This window comes from Saccostrea cucullata, unplaced genomic scaffold (assembly GCF_032062105.1).
Source record: "Saccostrea cucullata isolate Sc308-1 unplaced genomic scaffold, CSIRO_AGI_Scuc_v1 ctg3172, whole genome shotgun sequence".
NCBI lineage: Eukaryota > Metazoa > Mollusca > Bivalvia > Ostreida > Ostreidae > Saccostrea > Saccostrea cuccullata.
In genome coordinates this window covers 42,501-57,782 of record NW_026933746.1, presented here as the reverse complement: position 1 = coordinate 57,782, position 15,282 = coordinate 42,501, and the positions used below count along the sequence as shown (strand labels likewise).

At 32.4% G+C, this 15,282-nt stretch overlaps 2 protein-coding genes across 3 annotated transcripts in view; one reads left to right on the top strand and one right to left on the bottom strand.

The window, feature by feature from the left end:
- Nucleotides 1-336: 336 nt before the first annotated feature.
- Nucleotides 337-11,255, bottom strand: LOC134239237 (uncharacterized; the record flags this gene model as incomplete). The annotated part of the gene is made up of 8 exons (XM_062721399.1): nucleotides 11,090-11,255; nucleotides 3,457-3,530; nucleotides 3,288-3,354; nucleotides 2,974-3,049; nucleotides 1,479-1,550; nucleotides 1,016-1,090; nucleotides 778-910; nucleotides 337-424 (listed from the first exon to the last, which is right to left on the bottom strand). Coding segments are annotated over exons 1-8 (679 nt in total), but the record flags the coding sequence as incomplete, so codon positions are not given.
- A 51-nt stretch (nucleotides 11,256-11,306) lies between these two features.
- LOC134239236 (multivesicular body subunit 12B-like) overlaps nucleotides 11,307-15,282 on the top strand; it is a 19,481-nt gene continuing 15,505 nt past the window's right edge. For both annotated transcript variants that reach the window (XM_062721397.1, XM_062721396.1), the window contains exons 1-2: nucleotides 11,307-11,444; nucleotides 11,645-11,733. The gene's annotated coding sequence lies outside the window, so the exon portion shown is untranslated. The remainder of the gene's footprint in view (nucleotides 11,445-11,644; nucleotides 11,734-15,282) is intronic.

Here is a 15,282-nt window from a genome sequence, read left to right as displayed (position 1 = left end):
AACATAATACGTCCCGTCTTAAGACGGGCGTATAAAAATTATTGTTTTTTCTATATTATATTATAATATATTCTTATTGAAAAAAAAAAAACTTTGTCAACTTTATAAATCAACACCATATTAGCAGAATTTTTAGCAGGGATTTATTTTTGTCATTATTAGCAAGGGCGGTGATATTTTAATTTATCACTTAGATATTCCATTGTATGCAAATTTTAATTTATCACTTACTGGTAGATTTTCCATGATATGCAAATTTTAATTTATCACTTAGATATTCCATAACATGCATATAATAAATATATCATCTAGATTCCAGAAAATGCATCAACTTACTGAGTTTTTCAGACTTTTCTTTCAGAATTTTTTCACAGAGGGTTTGAATATTCTGAACAATCAAAACTGTGTTGCCAAATTTTTCTACCTGGAAAAAATGAAAAGCAAAAATACTTCTCCTTATTATCAGTATAAATATCTTGAATATTTCTCAGGTTAGGACATAGAAATACAAACCTTTGGCTCTGATGAAATAAAAAAAAAAAAATAAATTCTGCAATTGCAAAAACAGATTTTAAGTTTATAAAATATTGTATCCATTAACAAGGCACATATAATAAATTACCAAAATATGTCATACAAGGGTTGTATTGAACAGTTTCTTTGAAACTGGGTTGGGCGCAATGTATGATGAAGGACAAACAGAAAGACTGACATAACAAACACTATGTACAACGGTTATATTCATGGTGAAGCATAAAACAACAGACATAGACTTACCGATTTGTTGACGTTCTCTATGGTCCTCTCCAATCTGTTACAGAGGCTGACATCCAGAGGCTCAGGTAAATACTGGGCAGCTTTTTCTTGATCAACATCCTTCCACGTTAAAGGAGATAACTTATCTGGTTTCCTATGTGTAAATTTACAAAAAAAGTATAGAAAGATCTTTTCAATTTTAGTTAGTCTGAACTTATAAAAAATATGCCATATATGACTTTAACTAGAAATGACTTACTGAGCTTCCATTTCTAACACAGCTTTATTGGAATCCTTCAGTAACTTCTCCCATTGGTCTGATTCTTCCTCCAGTCTGTAACAACATCAGTATTTATCATGTAATGAGTAATCCCAGTTTTAATTTGTTACTAAAGTTATAAAGTGGTCTTCAGAAAATTTACTCTAAAGAATTACTCTTGTCAGAATTATTTTATGTCACAAAAGATAAATGATGAACATTACTACATACATGAGATATTCTGATACATTGCAAATCAAGTCAAAAACAAAAGGTGTCCATTTAAAAGAATTCATTATTTATTTTATGGAAGAACATTACATATATAGGTGCTTTATTGATTGTATAAGTATCATTAGAAATTGCTTTCTTAAAAATATAATCATGCCTTCTGTAATCAATCTGATATTTTGATATGTCTAATGAAATAAATTGTCAATGGCTGTGAAGATTTTTCACATACCTTTTGTTGTAGCTGATTAAGGCTTCAATTATTTCATCCATTTCTAAATTATGGGGGTTTTCTGTCAAAATTCTGCAAAAAATATCAAATTGACAGTAAATTTAAATACATGTCGTTAATAACATATATGTACTGTAAAAGTACTTAATTCCACGGATTCATAATTCCGCGGAAACAAAATTTCTATTCAATCCGCAAGTATGAAATTACACTGATATCTTGGATTGTCATTTTATTTCCTTTATGAAACTGTAGTATGCTGTGACAAATTTCCGTGGAAAAATTGCGTTCGCGTAGATAGTGGAAAGAACAAGGTATGGTTTCAATACAAATTTTGCCCTGTGATTTTCTAAAAAAATGAAACTGGTGTAAAAGTTGAAAACTTATGCTTTTTAAATAATTGAAATTCAATGCAGATAAATCATACAAATCATTTTTCTCACATGTGTTTTTAAATGCTAATTGTGACGTCATAAACATGTGCATTTTCCCGTATTTTTTTCAAAAGTTGCAGAAGACACCAGTTTTCAATGGAATTTTCTTTCAGATAACATTGTCCACAGGCATCGCCCACAAAGATCTTGAGATATGTGATTTGTTATTGAATTTTGCACAAAATATCAGAAAATTAACATGGGCAATGGCTGTGGACACTGTTTTCTAAAGGACAATCACCCTTGAAATGGGCCATTTTGAGGCTTTTTCTGTTGAAAATAGAGAAATGCTTCATATTAATGACGTCATATTTGCAGAATGGTAATCTTTTGTGCAATATTCTTTCCTGATTTATCACAGTCATATGTTTAACTAATATTTAAGCCAGTTTCAAAACTTTTTGATGTCATTACACTTTTAGGGCGCAGTAAAGCGAAAACCATACCGTCTTCTTAATCCCACGTGGACAAAAGTACATGTACAGTATTTAAATTTGATAATCTAAGGCTATATCAAATTGAGATTCTGGTTCTCAGGCCCGCGCGCATCCATTTTGAGGTAGCCGCATTGCTAACTTTATTGTATTTTTGATAAAATAAAAAGTTGGTATTGCGGAGACCAATCTGGAAAAAAAGTTCCGTCATTTTTTCGTAGTTTAGTATTCAACTATCACTTCCGGTAGCCATTTGCAGAGATTTTGGTCACTTCGTTTGAAAATACAATCGAAGACATTGCCTACGATGTTCACACGCTGATAAGCAATGGATAAAGCAAACAGACATGGAAAGTATATCTGTGAATAAAAAAAGTTATCTTTATCATGTTTATGTTAAAGAAAATTCGAAAATAAAAAAAGTACCTCCCTCATCTACTTTATTGCCAATAAAATGATAAATAAAATGCCTCCTGCCCGCATCTGTTTTGGAGAAAATTGGCCTGAGAACCAGAGCATTAAATTTAGATAGCCTAATTTCTAATTTAATTATTTGATTTAATTTTGAGATATATGCATTATTGACATACAAGTATTTAAACAATGACTGAGTATAATTTTACATGCCTGTCATTGTTACAAGCTTGTTTAAAAGTTCCATTTTCTTCTAATTCAGATATCTTTCTAAGTCCTTGGTCCAACACTGTAAAATACATTTATAAAGTCTTGATCTTTAATGACATATATATATTACTACATGTTTTACTGAAATAGTTAAACATCTTCCTTCTCAAATGTACAGCACTAAGCTGATTTTGATTACACTCTACAACTTAGTCTCACATCATCAAAGGACTTGTACTTTACAGGTACAGTCACGAATAGTAGTACTTAGTCCTACGTGTACTCTACAATAAGACCCCTGTTAATTTACACCTTACATGTTTTCTTTAAATCTTCAAGTCCTTCTAAGTTTGGATTTTCCTCCTCCAACTTCTGCAGTGTATACTACAATTAACAAAGAGAACATTTTGAATCAATCATGATACAGACTTTGATAATCAGAAAGTAAACACAGAGAGTGGAAGCTTGAAGCACGATTTTACAAACCTCTAAGCATGTTCTGTGTAGGGCAGCTAGACGTTCTTCATCTGTTTTGTCTGGACTTATTATCTTGTAAAGATCTGTAGAAAGAACATATTTAATTAATTGATAATGAGAAGCACGAATAAAGAAGCTAGATATGGAAAGGTTAAAAAAAAAATTATGTCCTAGGACGTGTTAGGGATCAGCTTTCATACCTATTCATCATCAGTACGTCAGTAACTCAGTATTAAGAAATATTGTGCTGCTCCTGTATTTTGCCGCAAAGTGCAAGTTAAGTAAAAAGTAGGTAAAACGAGCTACCTGGAATAGGTTTAAATACAAGTACCTGTCAATAAAGTAGAAACAGTCTTTGGACTGGACTAATCTCTGGCCAAAATATGTTCTTGGATTTTGATTGCATGGCTAAAAACCTGTTTCTATAATAACCAGGTCCAGTACAATCACTAGATTTAGCTATGTAGGTAGAATTGCCTATGTAGCTTTATTTACCTACCTCAGGTAGCTTTATTTAGGTACCTGGGTATTTCAATGCAACTTTTAACAATTCTTTTTCTTTTTATTAAAAAAAGACAAAAAATTAAAAGTAAATGACTATTAATATTTGTACCAGGGAGGTTTAAAAAAAACCCAATCCAAAGCAGAGATAGTTTATACATTAAGGACCCTCTATACACCAGTGCAAAAGTTTTTTTGGACATTGAGAAAAATATATTGTATAAAGGAGTTAATATTGAGGTTATTTATTTAATTTTCACTGTATGGTGCGTGACTTTTACCCCCGGGAAAAATGTTCAAAGACAACACAGAATCAGTGAATACAAATCACTGTTAATTACTTCAGTAGAGAAAATACATGTAAATAAAAGGTTCAGTTAATTGATCTTGGCCTTTAAAAATGTTAAGAATACTTGTATTCATTACAAATTGTGTAATATATTGTAAATTTCAATTTTTAGAATTTAGATCTAGGGGCAGATCACTCTAACTGCTGAAAAATACCTTAGAATCAGAACTCTTTAGTGTGCAGTGTAGAGAGGGTTCTTAAAGCGTTTGTACAATTTAGAGCAAAACATGTAATTCTATTGTTTGGGTAACTGTTTCCTCTCTTATGTGTAGTGAGGCATGGATGAGTATTACTTCACATCGTGCTGAATAATTACCGATCTATTATCATGTGAACCAGAACTGGACTTCTTTGTAATTTCATTCAAGGAGTACCGTATAATCCCTATTAACCGCCCCGGACGCTTAGAAAATTGCAAAAAGGGGGCGGTTATTTTGGTATTCTCTTCATGATATCTAATGTCATATGTTAACTTCAAAAAATCTTTTGAAAAAAAAAAATGAATACAAGGAAACACTAAAATAATGTCTAACTTCACTTAAAGTGAAGATAATCCACCCAAAGTATGCTAAATTATTCATTTTCCACCGAGATATTGGGTAATAGACAAGTTTCATTTTCACTTTCTTCAATTTTTTTTTTAAACCATTCTTTTATTTTAATCACTGTACAGCCTACAGGGGGCCCTGACAATTGAAAAAGACCTAAGGGGGCGCTTATAGGGGCAGGGGCGGTTAATAGGGATTATACGGTAACTGTTTTAACTGTCCTATATAGCCTCAAAACTTTCAGAACTTTGATTGCAATTGCACAGAAAAAGACGTTTCTTCAAGAGTGATTTGCTCATGAATTGTTTTCAGATGAGTTCAAAGTTGAAATTGATCACTGCATCAAAATAAGATTTTCTGCACATCCTGAGAAAAATGCTTTTTTAAGAAATAAGATTGATTCGGTAGCTAAATAAAGCTACCTCAGGTAGGTAAATAAAGCTAAGTAGGTAAATCAAGCTACGTAGCTAAATCTAGTGATCGTACTAGACCTGATAACATCGGAAAGATGTCTATGGTTTTATGGAAAATTACCAGTCGATACGATATATTTCAAATAGTGTGCAGAGGTTTGATGCTTTTGGGGGAGATAAAGAAAATAAAGACAAAGAAAAAAGTGTCTGTGTCAGTGTGTGCCAGAGATAGGGTTCTGCTTGACAGAATATTGGCTAGCCATAAAATTTAGAATGTTTCTAGAATTACCCCGGTAGTTCTACCAAAACAGTCTATCCCAAAAGCACCGGTCCATCAGACAAAACAGGTGAAAATCTTAATAGTCCGATGTACTAACTAGTAAAATCGGTCCGTTTGTCCAAGGTTTGTTTTGGTTGGGTTTTAAATTTTTTAATTTCCATTTCATCATATAGACGCTTTAACTAATACCAAAACACATTATTAGAAATATTCTCTGGATCATAATTGTTAAACCTACTTCTGCCACGATGTTTCTAAAATATTTCGATAGAACAGTACCAGGGAAGAAAAAGAAATATTTCAGTTATAATCTAACGCCTTATTTGTTTATTGATTCATATATAAAGAGACATTGTTATGATCATTATATGATAAAAGCTTTGGTCAATTGGACTGGTGAAAACTTTTTTGGTCCTGTAAAATTGTTTTAACTGTCTGTCCGAATGTCCTGTGATGATTTTTCTTTTTCACTAAGACTGCCATGATTCGACATTTTTCCGCTAAATAATAACTTTCACCTTCTATGTTGATGTTTAAACTTTCACCTTCTATGTTGATATTCTAACCACAGGAGTTCGCGTACCTATCAATTTTACCGCAAATTTCAGTAAATAAAAAACATAGGTAATCAGAGATTACAGAGCTCACCTCAACGAATGTTGTCTTTAAGTAAGGCAAAGTCACACAATAAACCAACAAAAAGTGTACATTCCAAAATGAAAATATTTATGCAATTTTGATCTGATACTTTGGAATAGAGCTATATAAAAACTTCAAACTAGTTCTTTTTCATGAAAATGTAATTAAAATCCATCATCTGAAGCAAATTTGAGAGTTTTCATCCCTTGATGCATCATTTGTGCAAGTTTGGTTTATACAATGTTATATAAGCCTTATAGTTTTTTGGTAGTAGACCTTCACCCATAACTTTTACCTGGTCCATTATCTGAAAAATGTATGTCTAATTCAGCATCCAAAGCAAGTCCATTAGTGTGCATCCTAAGATGCATCATCCATGCAAGTTTGGTCATTATAGGGCTCATAGTTACTTGGAAATGAAACCTGCACCAAAAACTTTAACCTGTTCACTCAACCGGAAAATGTAGGTCAGATTCAGCATCCGAAGTAAGTCTGGTAGCATGCATCCTTCGATGTACCATCCATGCAAATTCGGTCAAAATAGGGCTCAAAGTATCTTGGAAATGAGACCTGCACCAAAAACTTTAACCTGTTCACTCAACTGGAAAATGTAGGTCAGATTCAGCATTTGAAGCAAGCCTGGTAGTATGCATCATAAGATGTATGAAACCTGCAAGTTTGGTCATTATAGTGCTCATAGTATCTTGGAAATGAGATCTGCACCAAAAACTTTAACCTGTTCACTCAACCGGAAAATGTAGGTCAGATTCAGCATCCAAAGCAAGCCTGGTAGTGTGCATCCTTAGATGTATCATCCATGCAAGTTTGGTCATTATAGTGCTAATAGTTACTTGGAAATGAGACCTGCACCAAAACTTTAACCTGTTCACTCAACCGGAAAATGTAGGTCAGATTCAGCATCCAAAGCAAGCCTGGTAGTGTGCATCCTTAGATGTATCATCCATGCAAGTTTGGTCATTATAGTGCTCATAGTTACTTGGAAATGAGACCTGCACCAAAACTTTAACCTGTTCACTCAACTGGAAAATGTAGGTCAGATTCAGCATCCGAAGCAAGCCTGGTAGCGTGCATCCTTAGATGTATCATCCATGAAAGTTTGGTCAACATAGGGCTTATAGTTCCTTGGAAATGACACCGACACCAAAAACTGCACCAAAAATGTTAACCTGCTCCAAAAACCTTAACCTGGTCATTCCTTTGCTGAAATTGCAGCATCTGAAACTTTGACTGGTACAATGAAACACACTAGAAACATCTTCCATGCATGTCTAATCAATATAGGTCATAGAAGTACTTTAAAAGAAAACTGCTCCAAAAAACTTAACCTGGGACGCCGACACCGACACCGACGGGGACGCCGAGGGTATTACATAAGCTCTCCCAACTTCGTTGAGGTGAGCTAAAAATACGTAATCAATTTTACTGCAAATTTCAGTAAATAAAAAAAATACGTAATACCTATAATAATAACTGCCAAAATTCGACACTTTACCGCTAAATAATAACTTTCACCTTCTATGTTGATGTTCTAACTTTCACCTTCTATGTTGATGTTCAAACTTTCACCTTCTGTGTTGATATTCTAACCACAGGAGTTCGCGTACCTATCAATTTTACCGCAAATTTCAGTAAATAAAAAAATACGTAATCAATTTTACCTCAAATTTCAGTAAATAATTTATTGTTATTATTAAAGGTATTACGTATTTTTTATATTTACGGTACTGAAATTTGCGGTAAAATTGATAGGTACGCAAACTCCTGTGTTCTAACGAACGTGGTAGGCAGGAATTAGTGACCCAGATGAAAGGAAACTCACGTTAACACTCGCGTTAACACTACCATTAAAGCGGGAAATTCAAAATTTGATTTTAAACAACCAAGATAGAGGAATTATGTTGAAAATAAAAGTATGACAAAAATTCATCATATTTACGAAAATGACGGAACTACGTAGTTTAAAAAATGACGACAATCCGTCATTTAAAAAATGACAGATTTCAGTCACACCCCTGACCATGCTGACTGTTGACCCCAAAAATCGAATTCTACGGTTAAAAGTTTAGTTTAAAACTTCATTTTTAACCGCATTTTCCAAAGAAATTAATAAATATTGTTTATTCATTGAAAAAATTGACAAAAAATAATTGTTAACGAATGCTTCGTGTTATTTCTTTCGGACTAAACCATTCTTCCATGTAAAAAAAAACAAGGAAATGGCTTTGAAACTGAATTATGACCTTGCAAAATTACAGAAGCAACTGAATTTCTTAATTTTCTTAAGAGAAAGAGTCACTAACCCTAATCTCTTAGACAGTATGCACGGACTAAGACATTTAGCCGAAATCCCGGGCAGATGCTACACCAACCCTAATCAGTCAAATACATGTACTATTTTTTTCAGCAACTACTCATCACAGATGCTTGAAAGTTTAGCACATTCTTTGCTGAGGCATGCCATTTGGTGGGATTTCATTTTTGTATGAATTGGATGTCAACTTCCTATTGATCCGTGCATCTGCCTGTAACTGTACTTGAATTTATTGATATAATATTGTATATTCACATCAGAGCAGGGGTTTAACTGGTGAGCATTGGCTCATAGATTTTTTGTTAGATGTGCATGAAATAGAAAAAGGGAAGTCGGATTGTATTGTTACAAAAATATACACAAGTGATGGATGAAATATCAATACATTGTAATTGAATATATCATATTAACAAAATGAAGTCCTAAACAAAGGAAAGGTCTTCAATACATGTATACATGTATACATGTGTACATGTATTTAGATTCTTGTATCATCTTGATTCTGGTAAACTAACATTGTTTTCTGTTTTAATAAATGTTAATGATGGAATTAAGCATTAGATAACCAAGTATCGAATCAGAGACTTTGCATCACTAGTCAGAAGCTACAACTGTTGAAGTACTATTAATGTCAATACACAGTCTAAATGTTGTATAGCTTTTAAGGTCCAAAAAATTGTAAAAAGCATTGTAAACCTTATTTTAATAATTTTAACAGTTAAGCAGAATTTTACACACACAGTGCACATGACACAGACAATTTTTTTTTATATGATTAAAATTATTTTTTAAAAATTACTGTTTAAATAAATTTGTGTAAATTATTTACTTTGAAGTTGCAATTTTGACATTGAATCATTGATATATACATGCAACATATTTTTAAATCATTGTATAATTTTACACATAGTTTATATTCTTATTTTTTGAATTTAATTAATTAAAACCTTTTTAAAGTTGTCTCAATAAAATAGCTAAAAACATTATATTAAAGTAAATATTATTTTTTAAGTATATTGTCTATTTACAGATGTTTTTATGGGCTTTTATTCATTCAGTACTTCTCAATATTCTCATTTGGATCCGCCCGCGTTAGTGGTATAGATATTAAAGAAATTAATTTTAAAAAAATCATCCAAGTAACAATAAAATGTAAATGAGTGTTTTTATGCTTAAACCTTCTTTTGTTTTGATTTCCACAAATATTTTATGCTTAAAATGTAAGAAGAGGATAGATAGTAACGTAACATAAGCACTCTATCTCCGCACGTTTTACATGATGCACGTTGTAATATTGCAGTTCATCTAAGGTAAATAAACACCAATTAATAAAGAAAATGTTCTTTTTTAGACTAAAATATGTTGCTTACAATACGTATACATTCAGTTCTAAATGACAATGACTGTGAAGCGATCGCTACACAAAAATTGATGCGGTGCATCTGCATCAGCTGCAATTGTTTACGTTAGCTACGATAGTCGCGTGATGCCCCCAATCCAAGATGGCGTCCACTAACCTTGAAAGGGTCTATTGTGTTGGCATTCTGTTCAAAAATGAATTGAACACAGATATATGAATTTAACTTTAAATTAATCTTTTTTTTTAAATAAAGATTTCAGCATGTTCACTATGAATTGATATTAAAAGTTATTAAACATGTTAAAGTATGTAAAAAATAGTAAATGTTTAAATTTCAAAGATTTTTACACTTGTTTAAAAAGTGCCCTCACAAGATGCTGTCGCGACGCAAAGTGCCCTTTTGATTCTTGGATTACCATGCCCTTTTTAGGGTCTAGATTTAACAATAAATAGTGTGCAAGGACTAACCCTAATCTCTTGGATGGACGCAAGACTAACCCTAACTAGTCGAATACTTGTGCAAGGACTAACCCTTATCTCTCAGATGGGTGCAAGACTAACCCTAATCAGTGGAATAAGTAGTTAGAATAATCTAACTGTGTCTCGGTACAGGCCCTCACCACAGTTAGAATACGTCCCATATACTTGTAATGTAGCAAATCGGAGTGGATCCGCTCCGAAACGATTTTGAAGAATATAAAATGATTTGCACTGGGAATAACTACCAAAATAATCAAAACAAACCTTCTTGAGATTGCTTATGCCTTTTATCCCAAAAAATAATCCATATAAATACGAAAATCCAATTAATTTTCTCAACGTTTTTCTCTCGATTCAAATTACCGGCCATGTTTACATTCCGAACTCTCTAGATTGTTCCAAGTAAATGCACTATGCGAGTTATCGCCCGTGTTTCTTTCTGCTACATTACGAATACACGGAACGAATTCTATCGTTAAACCGGGTCCGTAGGACAATATCATTTTAACGATAGAACATTCTATCTATGGAATAAGGTGCAAGACTAACCCTTATCAGTTGAGTGACTTATATGTTACTTCATAGTTCAATGAGTATGGGGTTCTTGCGGATCTGGGAACCAGTAAAGTAAAGTCTACCCACTGAACTGTCTTCATTTGTGTGTGCGAGAGCTTGACGGTGTGAATTATGATATAGTTGATATATGGTCTATGCAAGCGCAAGCCAAGGAAGGATCTTACCACCAGATGAACTTATTTTTGCCTTCTCATACTGAAGTTGGATCCTACTGGCTGCTAAACTAGATCTTCTCTTACTTTTTCTTCTGTCTGACATGTTACAAAATAAAATTTTCTACAAAAAATCACACATCCATCGCTTTTGCGATTCGAAATGGGAGCCAAATTAATAAACCTACTTCCGGTTGGTATTATTGGGTAAGTCGGACAAAAGCTGAGTCGAATATATTGTGGACGACTGGTTGTCAAAATCAATCTTGGTGATATAAGCGCTTTGTAAATTTTCGTAATTTTATTTTTGAGAAATTACTCATCAATTTCGGTACAGATATTTAGTTATTTACGTCGGAACAATATTGTACGTATCCTTTTTATCACTTTGTTTTTAATTTTTTTTTTGTTATACTGATATCCTGGTTAAACATTTCTTGATTAATTAAGTGACAAAAGGTTATGAATTATCATCATGATCATTCCACAATTTGACCACATAAAAATTCAGGTGCCTGTGATTTGACTGTGTGTACTATGGTTAAAGAAATTATATTTGTATTTCAGTTCTTGTGAGGAAAAGATGGACTGAAAAAGTCACAAACTTGAGCACAAGTATTTGGTCTCAGAAGCTATATTTGCAGAAAATTGAACTGGTATGTTTAATATGAACAATATAATTGATCATGTGCGCAGTTTTCAATCTTCCTGATCATAATATAAAAATTGAAAAAAAAAAAATATTAGCATAATTAGGTGTGATCTGGTATTGCCAAGGTATTGGTATGTTGAATGTCAAAACAACCTTTGACTGAATTTACTTACATCCATTAAAATTATGTGTTCATGGTGTGGCTGTTAGGGTGAGTGCAGATACTAATTCAGTTTTAATTCATATTGGGCTCATTTGCTTTGCATAGACTCTGACGTCACATGATGTACAATCTAATTAAAATGAGATGTTAGATCTGCTTGCATACTCGCTACACTTAACATCCAACAACATCTCATAGAGGGTCACATCAGAGGTCAAATTCAGAACATCTCTATACTTTTCCACTTCGATTTCATCAACAAATATACCATGATTTTGCAGACGAAGATTTGATTGGTTGATAGAATTTGACCTCTGATGTGACCCTCTATGGGATGTTGTTAGATGTTAGTGTAGCGAGTATGCAAGCAGATCTAACATCTAATTTTAATTAGATTGCATGATGTAATATGTATCTTGCATTACCATATCGAAGTGTACACAGAGCAAATATTAATCAAAAACTTACTGGTCCCTGTGTATACCCTGAACACCTTGTTTGGGACTCATGGCGATCTTCTAAATAACTTTTGATCCTTTGATGTTTACTGAACATAGTACACAGAAACTGTATTATGGTACTTTGAAAATATTGATAGTGTTTGAATTATATACCGGTATACCTTTAGTATTCGAAAGGACTATTAAAATATGCATTTTTTTATTTAAATTAACCTTTAGCGCATGAAACTTTTTTTTCAAATGAAATTTCGATATTAACCCTTTGTGTGCTGACTTGTTTTACGTGAGCTGTAACCTCAGGACTGAGTTGTTTTGTAATATCAACAAAATTATCACAGTGGTGTACTAAAATGCAAATATCTAAAATTGTTGACAACCAATTTGCTTGAAATTTGGCAAATATTTAGTAAATGTTGTGTTTTATTAATTGATAATTTTTTAAAAAAATCTTTTATTATTATGTTGCCATGGAAACCGACTTTTCAAAAAAATATATTTTAAAATGATTTTTTAGCTTTTTAACTATATTTTTCAAAGAAAATATTGCACTTTGATGAAAAAATAAACCAATTGCTTTAAAATTCAATTTTAGATTTAATATTTTGTAAAAAAAAATTAAATTTAAACAGTAACTTAATGATAAAGTCAATGTTTTATAAAACCGTTATGTTGTGAAAAGTCATTGTATACTTATCTGAGTAAGGGATATATTCATGTAGGTTTAAGTGAATTCTGATTTAAGTTAATGGAGTTTTTTTCAGATTTTAACTAAAAAGAGTATAAATTGAAGATTCAATTAGCCTGTAAATATAAAACCAGAGATTATTTTAAGAAATATTGGCAATTATATAAGAAAATATGATCATCAAAGAATATGCAATTTTCGAGGGCGGGAAATCTTGGAGCAAGTTGGCACAACAATGAACTAATTGCTGTTACATGTACTCGTATACATTTTCAAATTAAAGCAGTCAATATGTTAAATAAATTAAAAAAAAAAAAACATATTAATTACACAAGTTATTGAGGTCTTATTTTCTAATGACTGGTATCTAACAGCCCTAAATATACTCTAGTAATTCTCATATCAATCACTTTAATTTTTTTTTATTGTGCTTTTATTGAAGAATATGCAATTCTCCGTGTTATCTGTATAGTAAACATATTCATCAACTTTCCTCCCACAATACTTCTCACTCTGTGAGAAATTTGGCATTTATTTTAAAAGTTTTATTCCTAGCTGGCAACTATAATTGCCGGCAGGAAAACTAGAATTTTAAATTTTAGAAATTTAAACACCATTAACAGTCATTTATATTTGGTTTTAGTCATTTATAATGGTTTTCAAAAATTACTTCATTGTGGTCACTGGTGAATAACAGTTTTGATTTTTTTTCAATTGATTTTAGTTAATGATGGTTGACAGATATGTATTGTAATATCAATCAATATATTATGAAATACTTTTAAGTTTATGCAAGTGTAATTATATGGGTCTTGGATATAGGCCTAGTAAGCTTAGTCAGTAGAGCATCTGACCAATGATGCAGGGGTCCCTTCTTCAATTCACGGTCCAGTCGTGCATTTTCTCCTTCCTTGTTACAGATTTGATGCTACATGTACTGACCCCTCTGGATTTGCAGGTGAAATTCCTGTCAGGGGCTAATAAGAATTTGGTTTGTGTCTGCAAGGATGAAGATAATTTTAAGGAAGGATATGTAATGGTTGTGCTATGGGTATCAACCTGGGTAGCTCATTCGGTAGAGCACCTGACTAGTAAAGCGGGGTTCCTGGGTTCAATTCCTGGTCCAACCACACATTTTCTCCTTTCCTGTTACACAAGTTTTGAATGTGCCTGAATTTTTACTTCAACATAAAATATTATTCCTAATGATGAAATACATTTTATTTCCACCATGGGATTTCTTTGTATTCTTAGTAATTTTCCTGACCATCATTAAAAAAAATTATCACAGTAAATCTTAGCTTTTTTACTGTATTCATTCAGGCCTATATGATTATCTCTTATATCAAATGTACCTATCTTACATATCTAGAAGGGATGGAATGTAGAAGCTTCTTGGGCCTTATAAACTTGTAAACTAGAGGACATATTACATATTGATGGGTAAAAACATGTACAGTGTGTACTTTTGAGTTTGAGAAGTACAATTCCTATCACCCAGGCTTTATTGTAATTTATTGAACAGATGTACATGCAAGTCCATACAATTCACAAATTACTCATTCTAAAGACTGATCTCCTTATGCCTACAAAAATGACAATTCATCTTATATGCCCTGTTCACACGACAAGTTTAATTCGCAGTAAATTAATGCGAAGTAAACTAATGCGAATCAAATTAATGCGAATTAAATTGTGTTCACACGACAGCTAATGCGAAGTAAACTACTGTGAATTAAAACTTTACTTCTACAGTCAGGCATAAGTAAGTCTATTATGACGTCATTTGTAAATCACATCATGTATGCAGAGCCATCCATTTGATTCATCATGTAGTGGCTACAGGTATTCATTGATTTTAGTGATTAACATACTTTCCCTCAATTTTTTAACCAAATATAGCACAAATACCTATATATAACCACCAACACGTGTCCTGTGACTTAGTTCTGGCCTAACGCATGCATCAAAATTTAATTTGAATTAGCTTCGCTTAGCGTTTACACAGAGTTAATGCGAAGTAATTTAATGCGCAGTAAACTAATTCGAATTAAACTATTTCGCATTAAATTTTCCGTGTGAACGCTAAGCGAAGCTAATTCGCAGTAACTTTATGTTTAATTCAAATTAAACTCTCCGTGTGAACAGGGCATTAATTTTAAACTGTAGAGTTACCATTTATTTAACCAGTGAATTTTATAATTTTGAGTGTGCATGTATTGGTTGGGGCAGTCTCACTGTTTT